Source organism: Daphnia pulex, chromosome 11 (assembly GCF_021134715.1).
Source record: "Daphnia pulex isolate KAP4 chromosome 11, ASM2113471v1".
NCBI classification, from domain to species: domain Eukaryota; kingdom Metazoa; phylum Arthropoda; class Branchiopoda; order Diplostraca; family Daphniidae; genus Daphnia; species Daphnia pulex.
The window spans coordinates 53,031-72,043 of NC_060027.1; the positions used below are offsets into that span (position 1 = coordinate 53,031).

The window sequence follows — 19,013 nt, forward strand, 5'->3', positions numbered from 1 at the left end:
TTGCTTCTTAATAGATGGGCTACAATTAATGTCGCTGCCAATTGTGATGTCTGTTTTGTTACTGAAAGCCTAGCGGACATCCCTGCATTAAAAAGAACGGTCATTAAACAATCGATGGATCAGTCAGTGTCATAGAGTTTAATGGATCACAATAATCTAAAGTTGGAAATTCCATTTCTCACCAAGATGCATCCCGATTTAGTCCCCGATTCACTAAAGGCCTTCCAATTCTATTTAACGTAAGGATGGCACGTAACGCATCGCCGCTCCATAAACTAAAGAAAAGAAAAGATTATATTTGTAAGTTAATGGTAAGATGATCTCATCAAATCTCGTCGATTGGCACAGGAAAGAGCAGTTCGTGTGTGTTTAATTGTTCGAATGTTATTTAAAGGGAACAAATAGTTAAACAAACCCATTGGCGACGCCGGATGAAGTGCGCCCGGACCACAACTGAAATTATAAACAAGTTCAACATGGCCAAGGGGAAAAAGTTTTGCGGAAGACTATGGAAATGATTTCTTACCAAATAATGACCGGGAGGACGTGCAATCGCTTGGATTTTGCATTGGATTTTTCCCAATGATGTGGTGCAATGTATCCGGGCTGCAATTCCACCATCACGATTTCAGTTCCAGCCACTCGGCAGCCCTCCAATTCCGAAAACTGTTGTAGGCCATTTCGAACTTCCATATTGGGACAAACTGTCGAAACAAGAAGTCAATCAACAAAATAAAATCTTAATTGAATATATGTCTCAGCAGAAGACTGAATGGATAAAAACATGTCGTCTATACCAAAACTATAGTACCTTCTTTCTTTCGAAGAGGCTGGTGGGCGTCGATGGACGAACTGGGAAGATCCAGCATAGCAGGGACGAGTAAAGAGGTGGTCACGTTAAAAAGAACCAAGAAAATGACAAAAGTGGCAAAAACATGTTGAAAAACAAATCTTAACACTGCAGGCAATCTAGAGTTAGATATTTCAAGTTGTGTAGGCTCCCACTTTTGTTTAACGTCTAGAAAATACTTGACAGCTGTCATGAATGAGGTTCCTGCCACTACTGATGGTTTATCCTTCTAGCCTAGGTTGTTACACCGAGTCGTTAGGAACGATCACTATTGATGGGCGCAAATAATGCCGAATATCGGACGATTGCTTCACACTCTCTTATTTCAACAGGGACTGTTGCATGAAGTCCATGATGTAGACTTTGCCGAAAAACATGGAAAAACTTGCACAAATGTCTTTTGCAAGAGACTTGAATTTTGGAATTAAGAAGTAGTCTGTTGCATAGACATCATATTAGTTAATTAATGTTCTTCCCTTTCTAGGAAATACAATAATAAAACAATTAAACAAACATACCATAGCTCTTCCATTTGCTAGCAACTAGAACTCAATTCCATCTCAAGTATACACTCTGCTTCTCCTCATCTGTGTCATATGTTACTTATTCTTGCATGGTAATTCCTGGAATACAAAAAAAAAAATTTTAGAATACACCTAAATCCTTGGCCACTTCACAAGACTTAAATAAAAATGCTAAATTGAAAAAAGATTCAAGAACAAGAAGAAAAATCTCTTCTTCAATCAACCGCCAGCTTGAATCACCTGTTAACTGTTGTGTAATTGTGTTAGCCCTGTAATTCCTGTGTTAACACTTAGCAATCAGCTGTAAAAACAAAGAAGCCATCTTACGGCTGTCGGGAAGATTTCCAACAGTTAAACATGATTTCTTTTAGGGCTTTTTAAAAATTGGCGATAAATTACTGACATATTTAATTAATAGTTATGGACTTCTAGATATTAGAATAATAAATAACATAGATAAACAAAACAAAAAACAAATTTACTCCTGCTGGTCCCCCTGGATTTCTTTATCTCCCCCAGCTTACCTTGAAATCAACCAACGATTTCTTTATCACCCACACGTTAAACCAGGTAAAACCTTGAATCGTTTGTCTAGTTTCACAGGTAAAAACCTTGAGATTGACCTTCTTCCAAATTTGTGGCCTTCATTCTCCATTTAAAAGGCTGGCCATCCAACGTTTCTTCATCAGTCTACCTTCCGTAGCTGATCGAGAGAGTACCGCACATTCTCTTGGCCAACTATGGGTTGTCGGTTGGGCCTTGTTCTTTTATATTCTTGTCCTGTAGTTGATCAAATGGAATCTTCAATTTACGATGCCATTTGATCAACTACAGCCAGGATATAAATGAATTTTTTTACTGAACATAGCGCATTATTTAAAACTTGTTAATTATTTCTAAAATTTCTTCAAAGTGTAAAAAAAAATGTACAAACTCAATCTTTCTTTGATTGATATACCGACAGAAAACAAAAATCCTAAAAAATTTATGAGTGAGACCACCCACACACCAAACGTCAGTTTAACTGACGATATCTAAGTCAAGATTACTGGAATCTTGTATCTCGCTAACAGCGAATAACTCCAGCTCGGAAGCAGGATAGTGGTAGATGCCACTAGGGTTTTCATTTCAAATTGGGGTACACAAAGAAAAGGGAAAATATAGATTTAACTGGATTCGTACACGGGACTCTCAAGCGTGGCAGATGATTGCTGTACCACTTAACTACAAAAGTTGCTGAAAACATTACTATATTATCAAACAACTTTCAGGCACATCCCAGAAAAAATATATGATCAACTTTCGCAAATAGTTCATACCGAATGTGCGACCATGGTTTAATGGTTATGGCACCTAGTGTTGATACGAAAGGTTCCGGATGCAATTCCTACCCCCCAATGTTTCCCCATGTCGGTCTGTATAATACAACCCCTGCATGGACTAACTACTAGCAGTAGAAATCCAAATCTTACTCACTTCTAAAAGAAAAACAAACCCTGAGATTAACAGTTCAGAATAAGCCAGATCGATTACCTACCGTAAGCCGTGGGACAATCTTGTACGCCGTTGTACCAGAGCGTTGACTACTGCTGTAATAGACCGGTATGAAATATGGCGAACCCATGAATGGAAAACCTTTTGTTTTCTTATTGGCACGACAGTCGTGAATTTCAGCAATCTCTCATCAGTTTCCGCCGAGAAAGTCCATGGAACAGTGGGTGGGATTATCCTGGAAGTGTAATGGAAGTTTATTTTTATGCAAACAATTATCAAACAAGCTTGTAAAGAAAGCAAAAAATAGCAATACCTCAAATCAATCAATCTTGGATTGTTCTATAAATCAGAACTCAATTGGGGGAGGGGGGGGGGATCACCGCCATTGCCTGGCAGCATTCTCTCGTTGTCCACAAAATAGATAGCAGCAAAGAATTGGATCTGACGAAGGCTTCAACATTTTGCAGATTCAAACATGGCTGCAGCTGGAACTAACCTGGAAGTAGAATAAACGGTTTTTTATACTAATAATATTCAAACAAGCTTGTAGACAAAGCAAGAAATACCTCAAATCAATCAATCTTAGATTGTTCTAAGTCAGAACTCAATTGGAGGAGGGAGGGGGGGGGGGATCACCGCCATCGCCTGGCAGCATTTTCTCATTGTTCGCAAAATAGATAGCAGCAAAGAATTGGATCCGACGAGGGCTTCAACAAATTGCAGGTATACCTAACGGCAACGGAGGATCTGACGAAAAGTAATCGGAAATGTAAAGATCAATAATCTCACTGTAACAACAATATAAACTGTTTCTATGTAGGAAATAAAAAACATTATTGAATAAAAATTAAAAACAAATCTCGTCTAATTTTTCTAAAATGTCGTTTCATTCCATTCATTCATAAGAGATAACTTCATATAAGAGATAACAAACAAAAGGCATGACCAACAGGAGAAGATCTTTTGAGCTAAATTTTGACATTTATGGCAGAGTTCGCCAGATAGACCCACTTCTGCAGTCCCCTTATATACGAAATGTTAAGATAACCATTTTATCACTAATTAATCTACCTTTTTCTGATAGGCCTTGTGATGAGAATTGCCATCTTCTGCAACAGATCCCGGCTGATAAATGTGTTCCATTTGCATTGATCCTATCTGAGAAAGGAATCCAACAAAATTATTTAAAAAAATACAAATCAAAACAAAACAGTTCAATAATTAAAAATTTATACTTGAAATAAAATTGCACCTAATACATATAATACAAAAAAAATGCTTTTTTATTCTTTTTTGTCTATCCAACTTATGAAAACATATTCAGCGGTTTAAGCAAGGCCATTACTGATTTGTTTAAGTCTTAAAATATCTTTGTTGATCATGTCGCATATGTGAATGAAAAAAGAAAATCGTAAGAATATAGCCGACTCGGTACTAAATTCTCTGACACTGTTGTCATCGAAATAATTTTGACAAAAATCAACAGAACCGCAGAACTCCAACCACTATCTGGTTACCAAAGCACGATAAGATTGCTTTAGAAAAAAAATACGCATAAAATAAATTCATAAAATTTTTTTTTTTTTAAATAACATGCAGGGCTATCAGGTTCACAATTGGCAATATCATAATTTTCACATGTACGTTTGACACCTGGAATAAATATATATAAACAAAAAATTCGATGCAATCAGAGGCAATTCTAACTTGCACACCACGTTTCTCGAGTCAGGTTTAAATGTTAAAATGACGACGGATCAAATATTTAAAGGCAAGTTTCATTTACGTTATTTTAGACTAGCTGTTTCAATAAGAAATTCAAACGTATCTTAATGGCAAAAACTTGATACAAATGCTGAAAACCACGTTCCTTCAATAAAAACACGCACCACCAATCACATGACAATTGACCAATATCGTTAGGACACATCAGACCGTTGGGACACGACACCGATGTCATAGCTCCGTTAAATTGCATTGCAAACGAGTCTTGTTTGCATACGTTTGGAGGTCTTCGTCGAGAGAACATTAGGGCAAAACCAGTTGGCTGAAAAAGGTAACTACATTCAGAAAAATGCAAGAATTTTAAGTAATTTAGGGCATTTACCTCTATTGTTTGTTGTTAATCAAGTTGTAATGGAAGGAACTTCTTCATTACAACTTGATTTGAGTTGTTTTTTAAGTAATTTAGGGCATTTACCTTTCTTGTTTGTTGTTAATCAAGTTGTAATGGAAGAAACTTCTCCATTTAGAAAACTTCTCCATTTCTCTATTAAGAAACTTCTTCCTTCTCCTCGTAAATGCCCTAAATTACTTAAAATTCTTGCGTTTTAAATAGTTTATCACATTTGCAATATTATCTATACTAGAATAACAAGATGGGATTCGTCACTGTTGTGATTCAACTGGCATTATTGTTCGTATTTTCAATAAACTGTGAAAATACGACCGCCGTTGATTACCCATTGAACCAAGAATTATTTTTGAAGAAAATCGATACGGAATGCCTAGCATACCGCTACGTTCCATGCCGCAAGAGTTCCATGACACCCATGGATGTTATTTTTCAAGATGAAGAAATGAATGATCCGAATTCATCCAAATCGAACATCACCATCAAGTATGATTTTCAATGCATTTCCTATCAAATAATTCCGTGCGAAAAGGATTCGAAAAATGTGATCCTCAAAGTCTTAGATCAACAAGAGCGACTTCGAACAACAAGATCAATTTACAGCGAACTTCTACAAAATTGCCAAGAGACCAAAAGTTCCGATCTGTCTCTCCTGGCAACAGAATCCTACTGCTTAAAAAGTCAATCAACGGACAGTGAAATTTCTCAACTCATTGCAATTGAAAATATGCAAATTTGTAACGAGAAAGAAAAAATTATAACCCAACAGCTGAACGTGATTGAAAACGAGAAGTTTGTCCTGCAAAGAGACAAAATAGCCTTAACCGAAAGAGTGAACCAATCTGAAATCGCAAGTAAAAGATCAGCTGAAAATTTGGAAGTGTGCAAAGGACTGGCCGCTAATTTAACCATACAATTGGCTGATTGCGAAAATGGGGATGTGAAAGCAAAGGAGAAAATCAAACCAGCAAACGGCACGAAAAATCAGTTGGGTCTACGTGAGGAATTCAACGACGAAACCACGGCAAACGGCACGAAAAATCTGCTGGCCCTACGTGAGAAATTCAACGACGAAACCAAGCTCATTTATAATTACATCGCTAAAGCGTTCACCGGTACTCCTTTTTCGGGAAGTTTGGACAATTACACCTTTTACCAAATGGGCCGTAAGAGAATCATACCAAAACCGAATATCCAACCACTTGCGCCCCAAAACGGCACAGTTTTCAACGATGTCACATCAATTACATACAACCTCACGATTCCATCGTGCAAGAATTCAGCAGACAGTCAAAGCGTTTTTATTGCCGTCGTATCTGCACCGGAAAACTTCCAAAACCGTGAAAAAATTCGACAAACGTGGAAAAATCATGTCCACTTGGTCCAAAGAAACGGTGTGCTGGGCACGATTTGCACGATTGAATTTGCTTTTGTTTTAGGACCAACAAAAGATGAATCAATCCAAAACAGTATTATAGAAGAAAGCACAAAATATAAGGACATCATTCAGATTTCAGAAATGGAAGAGTTTCCAAGTCATATGACGATGCCCGGAATTATCAATTGGATTTACTCTCGCTGTCCCCAAATCGAATTTCTATTCAAAGTCGAAGATGACATGTATGTCAACGTACACAAACTAGCATACTATATTCGAGACTTTTACGATTTCGGCAATAATGCCAACATGGCCATTTACAGTCAGAAAGTGGATGAGAGTATTAACAAGCAAAACAAGCCCAAGCCCATGAGAAGTATGCATGCCTAAGACCAAAGCAAATTATTTTCCCTTGAATTTTAAACATAATCGATTTCTTTATTCAAAGGTGGAGACAAGATGGTGGCGTTAGATGAGTGGCCATGGGATACGTATCCGTATTACTTTGATGGACCTGCCTATTTGATGCATAAAAGTACCATCCTACCACTATTGGCGGCCATTCAAACAACACCTGCCTATTTCTTAGAAGATGTCTACATAACCGGAATTTGTGGCGATAAAGCGGGACTTGTTAAGAAAATCGGCGGAGGTGTACCAATGTAAGTTTTCTCCATAAGCGCAAAATAATTTCGCTTTAGTTTTTCACTCTATCAAATTATAGTCAGTATAATCCGATCGTTAATTTTGCTGCTCAATACTAATAATTCTTTGCATCATCCTATTCAAAATATAGCATGTGGCCATGGTCATCGAAGACTGTGAACAATACATGCGACGTGAACATGTTTCTATCCTGGAAGAATACGGTATCTTACATAGCCCACAAGGAAATAGACGCATTCTACGGCGGGAGAGCTCCGGATCCTAGTTGCGATTACAAGAAAAGCGAAAATTTCCCATTTTTCCGTTTCCCTTGAAAAGTGAACTTTACTAATTACTTTATTTTTACTATTACCATATTTTTTCCTTATATCTTTTTATTCTTTTGATCATTCTTGAATTAAGTGTGCTGTGGATTTTATTTTTTGGGTTTAAAAAAATATACTTACTCTTGGCAATTTGAAAAAAAAAAAAATGTTGACGTCATCCCTGAAATATGACTATCAGCACGCTCTGCTGTTGGCATTGAAGCAACGCCAAACCGATTGTTACTTTACTCATGTTTCTAACTGGTATGGAGCGAAAATAGCGTGACTTTTTTAATTTCGATAAACTTCGGAAGTGACATCACTCTTTTTACCGAGCAATTGACAAATCTATAACAGCTACGAAAAATAAAAAATCTTTAAACGAATTACGACACCCAAACAAACAAAAGATAAAGAGAATGAATTAAAGCGCAACGGAAAGGGAACGTTTCTTTTAAATTTTCAAATATCATCGATTACTTAAGCTGTGGAGTACGTCTCCTTATTACTTTAACGGGCGACGAGAAAAAAAAAATGTGATTTTACCCAAAACCCCGACAATTTTACATTTTTCCTGTGTTCAGAATTACTTCTATAATAGAAAAGCATTCCAAGATAAGAAAAAATTTACCTAACCCCCCGATGAAATGCAATTTGATATCAGATCAATAAAGAAGCATAACTCCCAGTGTTCGCCCTTTTTTTGCTACAATGAATGGTTCGCATCTTTATTTCTTCTTTTATTGCTGTCCAATTTGAGCTATTCCCCTTCCGTTAATAAACCGCATTCGAACGATAACGGATTGTGTTATACAATCAATCAAGAAAATGCCAACAACGACGAGACAAGCTGCTATCTTATATGATACAGCTGCAAGAAAATTCGATCGACAACTGTTTGCACCGCACTCGAAGCAGTAAAAATTTTAGTAAAAACCCGTTAACTAACTAACTAGCGTGTGGGTAGTGTAAAAGTGTACGTGCTTATAGTGAGATAACCTGCAAAAAGAAATGTCAAAGGTAGGCTATGAAATAAATATCTCGTGTCCTATCCTTAAGTCGAACAAAACAAAATTCAATCAAAGGGAAGCGCTGAAAAAGACCCCGAGAAAGACCTTGAAAAGCCTGCGTATGTCTACAAGTGCATGGTTTGCTCAGGTGACCCGTTACCCCAGAGACCAAAAGAATTGCAAAAACGATTTACTTTGTTAATATGAAAAGTTCACAGTAAAAAAAAAAGTGCCGAACTCTTGATAGAAACACAGCAAATATTTCATCGGCCTTTTAATATCTCAACATGAAAACCAGAAAAAAGGGGTCTCTCTAACCAGATATGAGCATCTTTAAACGCGGTCTAATGATGCTGGAACCTCAGCTGAAACAGAAGAACAGAAAATAACTCACCTTGCAAATTCAGGGACAAAGACCAACAAAGGCCATTCATCAGGACGATCCTAAACATCTGTCCAGGCCACATAATGAAGATCAGGCTTGAGAGCATGTGGTACGGAGCAGTGGAATTATGTTCTTTCATCCTAAATGAGACGATATGGGTTCAAATATTGTTACAGAAACGGCGAGGCTACAAAATTTGGTTGAATTATGAAATCAATAATTCACTTATGTAAACATTTTACCAATTAACCAGCATTTATCAAGCAGCAACTTGCAGCAACTCAGAAACAACAGCTGCCGTGAATGACTTGGACAATCAGAAGTCGTTTTACAAGTACTACAACTAGGGAAAAAACTTATCAATTAATTGCCATGTAACAAAGACTAAGTACTTCACCAGTATTTTTGAAGCAGCAACTCAGAAACTCTAGCTGTTGTGTAGGCTATGACTTGCACAAGCGAAATCATTTTACAATCAATCCAACAGTAGGAAAACAAACATAAATTATTTGCAAGGTAGACTAACATTCAATGGAAAGGATAATTAATTACCTTTACGAAGGAAAAATCTCATCATACAATTTTGGTGCCCCTCTCTTCTGGTCTGTATTTCCATCAAGGTCGACTCTAATACATGTCTTTGGAGGATTCACGAGGGAGTCTCTAAATATCTGAAAGAGAAATAATGATGAGACTGTATAAGTGGAAAATGACAATGAAATGATTTAATTTATTCAATTTCACCAAGCTTTTCTAACTTGACACCATTCACTCCTTCCCAAATGTAAGAAAGATCCCGGATTGCCTTTCTTCTTTCTTTTTCTAACATAGGAAATAAATGTTAATATAAACTTTATGGAGATTACAAAATCTTTCAACTAATCTTATGTCTAATTTATACAAAACAAAAACACCACATGCAAACTGGATTCAATTTACCAGTAAAATTATGTTTGGGTGATGCCTCGTGGGGTCCACTTCTGAATCAGAATTTTCATGGCTTAATAAAAGTTCAGACAATGTGTTAAATAAAATCTGCACTTCCAATTTGACATCCATTAAACTGTTTAACCCATGAGTTGCACAGCAAATGACATATTACCTGTCTGATTTTACATGAATGATAAATTGTTGTCATCAAAAACCTTCCCCTACATACGAAAATTAGCTCTGCTCCATGCTTTACTTCCCCTTTCCTGTCCCATGTTACTTATTCTTGCAGTCGTGCTTCTACTTCTTCTTGCAGCTGCAAGCTGCAAAATGCTTATTCCTTTTTGCAATCAGTTCCAAAATTATTCTGTAATGCAATAAGAACATGTTTAGAATATATCCAAATTCTTTGGAACTTCACACGATTTCATTTTCAGTTCAACCCTTTGAGACAACAAAAAAATTTCTTCTTCGATCGAACGCCATGCTTGAATCAGCAGTTAACTGTTAAGTGTTAGCAGACAGCAGACAGCTGCTGTTAGATGATAGTTCGCAATAGCAACAAAGCCATCTGACGGATGTCAGAAAAATTTTCAAAGATTAAACTATTCTTTTTGGCGCTGAAAAATTAAACCTACGCAAATCCCCTTGATGACAGTAATTCAACTAACGACACGAGATTAATTAATGCAAGTAATTATAAGTGTAAATTCTTGGTTGATTTTGTAGACGAAGAAGAATGAACAATCAATAATCACCATAAAGAAAATTCAATAACATTCCTGACATGTTTAACTTAATAGTTCTGGAGTCTAGACTTCTAGATATTAGTAGAAAAAATTTACTGCTTATGGTCCCACTGGATTTCTTTATCTCCCTCAGCCGCCCCAAGCTTACCTTGAAATTAACCCAGCAATCTCTTCATCAGCCCCACGTGAAATCCGGTGAAACCTTGAATCGTTTGTTTAGTTTCACAGGTAAAAACCTTGAGATTGACCTTCTTTCTAATTTGTGGCCTTCATTTTCCATTTAAAAGGCTGGCCATCCAACATTTCTTCATCAGTCTACTTTCCGTAGCTGATCGAGAGAGTACAACACATTCTCTTGGCCAACTATGTCGGTTGGGCCTTGTTCTTTTATATTCTTGTCGTGTAGTTGATCAAATGGAATCTTCAATTTACGATGCCATTTGATCAACTACAGCCTGGATATAAATGAATTTTTATACTGAACATGGTACAAACTCAATCTTTCTTTGATTGATATGGCGAAAGAGCAAAATGAGTATTTCATGGCAGGATGATATCCTTAAAAATTAATGAGTATTAGGAGGAATGCAATACCTCGATACAGAGGAAAACGAACATTTACATATGGTAACGCCGATCAGGTTTTAGGCGAATCATATGATTCAAGGGGACACAGGACCCAAACGTTAGTTTAACTGACGATATCTAAATCAAGAATACAGGAATCTTGTACTTCGCTAACAGCGAATAACTCGAGCACAGAAGCAAGATAGTGGTAGTAGACACCACAAAGCGTTTTCGTTTTTAAATTTGGGTACTTAAGGGAAAGGGTTTATTTAATTTTCGTTTGGTTGCAGCAAAATTAGTTTTTAAGCGCTGCATTCAAGACAGTAGGTTCTGTAAATGAAGAACGGCATTTTACTTTTTTTTAACCCTCGGCGGTGTAGTATTTCGGAGCTTCAGTGTAGTAGCTGAAACGCCGTTTAATTGCGGCAAAAAATACCAACTGCACCATGTTATGATTTGGTGAAAAAAAAATGCTAAAATTTTACGAAATTTCAACTTTGATTTTTCACAGAGCCTTCACAAATTCTAGTACGGGTACGGGGATAATACTCAAAAAACCTTATACGATTTTGTTAAAGGAAGCATACCAGTAGAGTGACGAAGAAAATTAGCAAAAAGAAACAACAGTGTGTTGTGATCGCCAGAAGAGTTTTTTTTACCCTTGGTGGTGTAGTATTTCGGAGCTTCAGTGTAGTAGCTGAAACACCGTTTAATTACGGCAAAAAAATACCAACTGCACCATGTTATGATTTGGTGAAAGAGGCCTTAGTGCCATAGTATCCTCAAAATCTTCAGTGGGAAAATGCTAAAATTTTACGAAATTTCAACTATGATTTTTCTGAAAACCTTTTCGAATTCAAATAACACGAGTACGAGTAAAATACTCAAAAACCTTGTACGACTTTCTTTAAAGAAAACAATTTGTACCAAGTTAACAAGCACCTTTTGTTCTTTAAGAAACAAGCCAGCGGAGCGACAAAGAAAAATAGCAAAAGAAACAACAGTGTGTTGTGATCTTGAAGAATATCACGAAGAGTAAGGGTTACTCTTAATTTAAATCAGTCTCGTCTCGTAATGTAAATCCAGACGAACAAAAGAAAATATGCCTTCGAACTACTTTGGCAGCGGTACAAGCCAATGGGGTTTTGATGGTGTTTGAGGAGTAAAAAATGGAACATGTAGGCAAAAACTGGTCTTCATCAGTCGAAGATTAAACCCTTCGAAAATAGTTCTGCATTTTTTAAGCTTTCTTCTATTTGAAAGAATGTCTTAAAACGCGCATCAAGAGAGCCATAGGGCAATTTCAGGAAGACAACGCATGATGTGTACAAACGCACATCCAACACATTTAGGGTTTAAAATAAGTCAAGGGGAAACGGGACCACATAAAATTCTTCATTTGAAGAAGCCGACAGAGCGAAAAATTACATTGACAGTGCCGAATAGTATTGACGCGGTGAAAAATATCCAGAAGGAGATCTCGTCATGGTTGAGATCAGGGAATCACGACCCATTTTATGCACTCAACAATGAATAATGATTCATTCTTGGGGTCATGCCCACCAAAAAAATCAGTCTCGTTGTCGTAATCTAAATCTAGATTAAAGAGGGAAAAAATGCTTCTGAATTACTCTGGCACAGATACAGCCAGAGGTATTCGCTTTGTGCGGGTAAAGAAAAATTTCAAAGGGGATTTTATGCTTCCGAATAAATTGGGCACAGAAGCAGGACAGTGGTAAATACCACAGGGGGTAAACCGGGGTAACGAAGTCTAAAAATGTGAACGGACTTATTTGCCAAATATTTCAAACAACTTTTTCTAATCCTCAGAAAAAAAAGCGTGGTGTGAAGAACCAATTTGTTGTAAGATTTATCCCTTTCTACAAATGTGATTCTAGACGGCAAGCGATCTATCATGCAGGGTAACGATCGACTCATAAGTTCATCGTTACCTTTCATCATTTGATTTCTAGTGTTTCTTAAAAATAGTACTTCGGAGTCTCAGTGCAGTAGCTGAGGAGAGTGGTGTAGGTACGTCAGTTCGTACCTGCTAGTGAAGACCCTTGGTGGTGTGGAAAGTCATGCATCAATGAATCTGTCATGAGACTAATTTAATTTCATCGTCGAGCTTCAGAACACGCTGAGCACGAAGAAAACGAATTGCCCAAACATTATTCCTGACTAAAAATTAAACCCCCAGTCTCATTGCTTGCCCAATGCATTAACGAATTGATTGTACATTCGTGAGCATTCTATTATTCGAACAGAATTAGGAGTCATTTTTTACTATGACTAATAGTCAAAAAGTAAGAATAGAGATAAAATTTGTCCTACCTTTAAGCCTGGGAAATACAGCTAGGCATCCACAAGTGCTTTGTCCGCAGAAAAGGTTAATCCACTAGAAGGGTTAGGTAAAAAGGGAGTCCTCGTGAATACATGGGCGTACACGGGGACATTAAAAAAAAGGGGGAATTGGGGATAGGGGGGAATAATGAATCCTAAACTCGGCCGACTCTGGAAGGTTCTCCAATTAAACGGAAACCTTACTATCTAAATAAAAAATTTTAACAATGAGTTTAAAAATATTTTCAGTAACAATTAAAGCAAGGAATTGCTGGAAATAATTCAGTTGTAAACTAGGGATATAACCTTATTGCTGATAAACCGGAGAATACACTGATGCATTTATCCCAAATTCCCAATCATGCATCATTAAAAAATCTGTTAGGGCACATGCAGGTTAATAAAAGTATTGCAAATTATTACCCAAGCGATGATACTGTGACGGGACACAGGAGGTCATCAGTTAAATCATAAGCAAAACTTTGCTTAAATGATGGCTGGCTCAAGCTTCAAATCTGCACAAAGGAAAAGGTTTACATAAACTGCAAACAAACTGCCATGCATTGACAGGGGTATAAAAAATGCTAGTCAGGAAATAACAATTCACAAACTTGAATAAAAGTTTAACTCGTCTTCTTTTCAATAAGCTCTCATAATCATTCCATTTTTTTTCCGAGTTACCTGCCAAACAGCATTGAGTGGAGAGCTGCGACCGCTGCGACATCAAATTTGACACGACGATGACCACATTTAATTGTAATTTCATTTCCATGTAGGCCTATCCACGTCCAAAAAATTGATCGTTCCGTTTGTCTTTAATTCGTAATCTGTACTGTAATACTATTTCGATGATATATTCACAATAAAAATACCGCTTTACTAAACCTTAAAATACATTTTCAATTATTGAAACTATGTCCCAGTCTAATAATTTAACTTTCTAATACATGTTCAAAATGCAAATCAGCTCAATAGAGAATATATTGCAGTTCTGTGTAGTGGGTCATAAAAAAGAAATTTAGAAAACGTAGCTTAGGACATTCAAAAACATACAGCCAATGGCGTACAATACCGCACAAATGATAACTATAAAGATAACGAGTTTAATTAACGAAAAGAAAAGGTTTGGCTTAACTTTCTTCTTGTCTAGAGGAGCATCAAGGTAGAGGGGCGAAATAAACGTGGCCAGCCAAGGGCTATTCTCCTCTAAAGGAAGATGGTTTTTCTGCCAAGTGGTGGGCTTGATTTTGGTCGAATTGCTTCTCAAAACAAATCGCAACAGCTTCAACAATTCCATACTATCCGCTTTAATTGTCAATTTCTCATCAGATTCCCACGAGGGGAAAACTCGAAAGAAATCGTTTTTAACACAGAGTTCCTTAGTATTCTCTTCCGTTTTCTTGGCTTCAAAGAATTTACTGCTGTCAAATGCTGACACCAACAACATCGGACTGCCTTGTGGTGAGGTGAGAACGGGGTGATGAATTTTGAGGTACCAGTCGGAATGCACTTCTGTTGAGCCATCCAGGAGAATGTGGACGTAACTGATCCTGGGCGGCTTGTCACCAACGAAATTTTGAAATAAAATTTTGATTATGTCACGGACTGCATTCAAATCAGATTTCTCCATCTTGGAAGGTTTCGGTAGTTGATGCAAATTAAACTGGCAAGCAACATGGACGGCCAAGCAGGAAGCAGATAACGACGGAATGCCGATCGAACGTTTTTGTCGACTAACTCGCGCTTTTGTTTCTTCCCAAGGCTGCAATTGGTCAGGATTCCATTTAGTTTCCTCCACTTCAAATTCCTGTGGCCACGGTTCCAGTAAAGCCTTCTTCAACACTACACTGATCAAGCGAGCTTCCGTGTGGAGAGCGACGATCTCCTTGACAAGGATCGGATAGGGAAATGACAGGGTTAAAGGTTCGATGTTGCTTGGTTGATCCGGTGTAATGATGATGTCATGAGCAGACGCGTAACACTTTCTTTGATTGGCCGAAACATTCACACCTAAAAACATAAGAAGAAAGAATTAGACACAATAATGATTCATTGACAATTTTAAAATTATAGCAAACTCACCCGATACAGTATCACCACAGGGAATACTTATTTTCAGCTGGTAGTCATTCACGGATTCGGTGCAACTGAAGACTACCATTTGAAGTTGGCCGGGAGGATCGAATGGAGGTTTCTCGGGTCGTCTGGATGAAAACGGATGCGGTTGACGAAATTTTGCTGATCGCATGGATCTAAGAGGTTTGAAGACGTAAGAGGCCGTTCCATCTACGAGGTTCATCAGTAATGCAAGGTGAGTATTTTCAAGGCCGTGGTCAGCAACCAACAGGAAGGAAACGATAATTATTTCACTTCCATCAGGAACTTTCTTCGTTTCGATTTTGAAGTTGTCAATTATATGGATTCCTGGGCCAGAGACAACCACCTTCCCTTTGCAAATGGATTCATGCAATGTGGCACACGGAACAAGAACTAAACGGAGCGTTGCTGTCTCATCGAGAGTATTGTGTAAGCAGGTTTGAATTTTGGCTGTTAGATTCAGAATCGGTTGACCTTTCTTCCAAGCTCTTGCTGTTCGTTTTGTCAGGTCAAACAAATTGCTGCTCCAACCGCCACATTTACGTTCATCGTTCATCCAGCAGTCTCCTCCACCGACGCGATTAATCAAAGAATTCACTACGTAGTCAAATGTTAGAGGGGTGTAGCATAACATTCCACATTCATCAGTCCCGTCCAATTTACGTGGAAATGAAATATCAAAGCATCTTTCTGCTAGTTGATTCAAAAAGCGATCCATTTCCAGCGAGGAAGTCGGTGTAGAGTTCTTAAACGGAGGGACCTTTTTCCAGGAAAGATGAACCGGAAGAGCAATTTTACACCGCAGATTGACGAGTGCGGAAGCTCCTAATTCGACGCGATCGACCAGTCGCAATCCATAGATGGTAGGGATCATGCTCAATGGGGCAAAAAGGGCTTTTTCGACGTATTCTTCGACAGAAGATGACAAGTTTGACCAGTTCAAGGTTTCAGTGAATAACATTGCTCGAGGGTCTTCTGCCAATCTTTCACTGCATGCGTTGATAACGTTGACTAGACCCAGTTGATCGCCGAGATTGGAACAGTGAATGATGTCAAACTTGTTTGGGTTGGAGTAGCAGAATTCCAGGGCGTCCTTCAGGTTAAATACGACGTTGATGTCTTGCAAACGAGTCCGGTAAGAACATACAAGGTTCTTGAGTATTTTCTGACACGACCGAATTAAAATCCAAGTTCTGGACGACGACAGTTCTTCTTTATCAAGTGGAAGGTAGCTGTTGAAGGGACTGTGAAAGACTTGCCAACTCTGGTCTGTTGGGTTGAGCATTGTTGGATTGACGCACACGTCGTAGGTTTCTTTTACTCTGCAATTTCCGTTTTCAAAATGTAGCCAAATTTCGTCTCGTATCTTCTGTCTCGATTGATCCGTCAATTCTTCAATTCCGATATGATTTTCCACTTCTTCAACGAGTCCATTTAATGCTGCAGTAAAAGAATCGCCATTTAGCGATGTAATTTCCTTAACAAAATCATCAGGGAACCTAATGCACCATCCTACCCACATGAATAGAATCCTTGAATACAAATAAAAATGTTACATCATTATATCTCTAAAAACCCAACAATTTCATGGAATGTGTTGTACCTTTTAAGTAGCATATTTGAAAATAAAGTTGTGGATTCAAAGTGGTTTTCTGAAATGGATTTACGCCATGCTGACCAAATTTTTTTCACACTTTGAAGATGGCTGCCTTCAGGAATGATGACATTTTGTGGTAACTTTTCATTCACCAAATCCTTTAGGACACCCAAAAACCTCTTCCGTGTAATTTCTGGCCAGGTAGCATTGTACCAAATGTCCCACAAGAAATTCAAATCTTCATCTTTTTCAGGGTTGAAATCACGTGCTGATATGATTTTCAGCATCACGATATTACGAGCCACAATTGATGGATTCATGTCATTTAAATGGATTTGAAACTGCTGGATATTCTCAGCAGTTGATGCAAGAAGAGTGTCCATTAGGTCACCACATCCCAGAAAGAGAATCTGAAACAAGAAATGAAAAAGTACACATCAAGATTTATCGAGATTAGGTTAGGGAGGGAACAGCCAATCGGTAGAATCACTGCGAGAGTAAAATTTATATGCACAACCAATTACCTTTACTGAGTATATGTTAGAGTCGCCAGACCCACAACTATAATCTTTCACTACATTTCGAACTCGATTGCTACGAAATGGATAATAATAGGCCAGCTTTTCCAGAACAAATCGTCGTGAAGGAGATATCAACATTTTGCTACAAATATCAAGGATACAATGGCATTACAATTTGATATTCACACAACTTAAATTTTTTACTTGCTTGATGACGAAATGTGATGGAGAGCAAGTAAAATTTCATTAATTTTAATTACAACTCGTGTGAAACCCAGCAGGCAGTCCGCGCCAACAACTAAATTGTCTCGGCTGTTGGTATATTTGTCTGCTAGACGTGAATCCAATTATCTTTGTCAATCAGCTGACTTCTGGCGGATCAAACCGGAAACTATTTTTTTTTTTCAAAATCACAATAAAATAAATGCAGCATAATTTGATTTAAATTTTTCGTTTATTCATTTCTCATAGAATCGTGATAATTAAAACGTTGCATTCAAATTTTAAGTTAACAAAGGGATAAAACGTTAAGAGCTGTCTTCTTTTCCCACCCTCTTCATTAAGAATTACCGTTAACCATCTTTATGCGGCTTTACCACAAAAGACTGGATTATCTCACTACTCGGATGTTTGCTAATAAAACAAAGTCGACATGACGATGTTTACAATTTTGAAAGGCCTGAACCCGAATCTTTTCGAGTAAATCAAACATTGTCAATATATAACAATATATAAAAGATTGCCTTTTATATCAATATATAAAAGATTTTTGGGGGGGTTGGTTCAACCCCCCCAAAAATCTTTTATATCCAAAATTGGAGAACCTTCCGGAGTCGGCCGAGTTTAGGATTAATTATTCCCCTTTTTACCCGAATTCCCGTTTCTTTAAATGTCCTCGTGTACGCCCATGTACTCACGAGGACTCCCTTGTTACCTTTCCCCCCTCGTAGATTAACCTTTTCTTTCTGCGGACAGAGCACTTGTGGATGCCTAGCTGTATTTCCCAGGCTTAAAGGTAGGACAAATTTTATCTCTATTCTTACTTTTCGACCGGCGAAGTCCAGTCTTTACTGCCATGTTCCATTTTTCTCTTAAAAAACCATCAACATGCTGGTTTGGTCTCATTTTAACAACCTTTGCATCGCTGCAAAAGTAGTTCGAAGGAATATTTTTTTTTTTTAAATCTAGATTTAGATTACGACAACACCACAAACTGATACTTCTCGGCACTGTACGTATTTTTTCGACTCTTTTGGTTTCTTCAAATGAAGAATATTGTGTGGTCCCGTTTCCCCTTGACTTATTTTAAACCCCAAATGTGTTGGATGTGTGTTTGTACACATCATGCGTTGTCTTCCTGAAATTGCCCCATGGCTCTCTTGATGCGTGTTTTAAGACATTCTTTCAAATAGAAGAAAGCTTAAAAAATGCAGAACTATTTTCGAAGGGTTTAATCTTCGACT

General features: G+C 37.7%; 3 protein-coding genes across 6 annotated transcripts; 1 reads left to right on the forward strand and 2 right to left on the reverse strand.

Annotated features, from left to right (window-relative positions):
• Positions 1-4: 4 nt before the first annotated feature.
• LOC124207118 lies at positions 5-10,187 on the reverse strand. 2 transcript variants are annotated; one of them, XR_006879764.1, is made up of 15 exons: positions 9,849-10,187; positions 9,686-9,746; positions 9,491-9,568; positions 9,144-9,417; positions 8,989-9,089; positions 8,756-8,886; positions 3,940-4,026; positions 3,435-3,615; positions 3,182-3,364; positions 2,912-3,103; positions 1,369-1,473; positions 812-1,286; positions 527-704; positions 183-275; positions 5-82 (listed from the first exon to the last, which is right to left on the reverse strand). XR_006879764.1 is itself a non-coding variant. In XM_046604419.1 (4 exons), the coding sequence occupies exons 2-4, from the start codon at positions 1,041-1,043 to the stop codon at positions 306-308; spliced, it is 558 nt and encodes a 185-aa protein (XP_046460375.1). In that variant the 5' UTR covers positions 1,044-1,286; positions 1,369-1,592; the 3' UTR covers positions 283-305. The 2 variants fall into 2 exon arrangements, 1 of the variants encoding a protein (XP_046460375.1); XM_046604419.1 differs by lacking the exons at positions 5-82; positions 183-275; positions 2,912-3,103; ... (7 more) ...; positions 9,686-9,746; positions 9,849-10,187 and adding an exon at positions 283-453 and having other exon boundaries at positions 1,369-1,592.
• On the forward strand, positions 4,778-7,538 carry LOC124207111. Its single transcript, XM_046604410.1, has 4 exons — positions 4,778-4,924; positions 5,238-6,756; positions 6,829-7,042; positions 7,177-7,538. Exons 2-4 carry the CDS (start codon positions 5,247-5,249, stop codon positions 7,358-7,360), a joined length of 1,908 nt encoding a protein of 635 aa, XP_046460366.1. The 5' UTR covers positions 4,778-4,924; positions 5,238-5,246; the 3' UTR covers positions 7,361-7,538.
• A 4,111-nt stretch (positions 10,188-14,298) lies between the features above and the next one.
• LOC124207107 lies at positions 14,299-18,272 on the reverse strand. 3 transcript variants are annotated; one of them, XM_046604401.1, is made up of 5 exons: positions 17,759-18,272; positions 17,554-17,692; positions 17,036-17,439; positions 15,418-16,964; positions 14,299-15,345 (listed from the first exon to the last, which is right to left on the reverse strand). In XM_046604401.1, the coding sequence occupies exons 2-5, from the start codon at positions 17,686-17,688 to the stop codon at positions 14,354-14,356; spliced, it is 3,078 nt and encodes a 1,025-aa protein (XP_046460357.1). In that variant the 5' UTR covers positions 17,689-17,692; positions 17,759-18,272; the 3' UTR covers positions 14,299-14,353. The 3 variants fall into 3 exon arrangements, with proteins under 3 accessions (XP_046460357.1, XP_046460355.1, XP_046460358.1); XM_046604399.1 differs by having other exon boundaries at positions 17,755-18,272; XM_046604402.1 differs by having other exon boundaries at positions 17,554-18,272.
• Between the last annotated feature and the right edge of the window lie 741 nt (positions 18,273-19,013).

Coding starts and splice junctions, on each gene's coding strand:
- LOC124207118 (XM_046604419.1), bottom strand. CDS start 1,043: ATGACAGCTGTCAAGTATTTTCTAGACGTTAAACAAAAGTGGGAGCCT. Junction 705..811: donor GCCTCTTCGAAAGAAAGAAG/GTACTATAGTTT, acceptor TTGTTTCGACAG/TTTGTCCCAATATGGAAGTT. Junction 454..526: donor GTCCTCCCGGTCATTATTTG/GTAAGAAATCAT, acceptor TTATAATTTCAG/TTGTGGTCCGGGCGCACTTC.
- LOC124207107 (XM_046604401.1), bottom strand. CDS start 17,688: ATGTTGATATCTCCTTCACGACGATTTGTTCTGGAAAAGCTGGCCTAT. Junction 17,440..17,553: donor CTAACATATACTCAGTAAAG/GTAATTGGTTGT, acceptor TTCTTGTTTCAG/ATTCTCTTTCTGGGATGTGG. Junction 15,346..15,417: donor CTGTGGTGATACTGTATCGG/GTGAGTTTGCTA, acceptor TTATGTTTTTAG/GTGTGAATGTTTCGGCCAAT.
- LOC124207111 (XM_046604410.1), top strand. CDS start 5,247: ATGGGATTCGTCACTGTTGTGATTCAACTGGCATTATTGTTCGTATTT. Junction 6,757..6,828: donor CAAGCCCAAGCCCATGAGAA/GTATGCATGCCT, acceptor CTTTATTCAAAG/GTGGAGACAAGATGGTGGCG. Junction 7,043..7,176: donor ATCGGCGGAGGTGTACCAAT/GTAAGTTTTCTC, acceptor TTCAAAATATAG/CATGTGGCCATGGTCATCGA.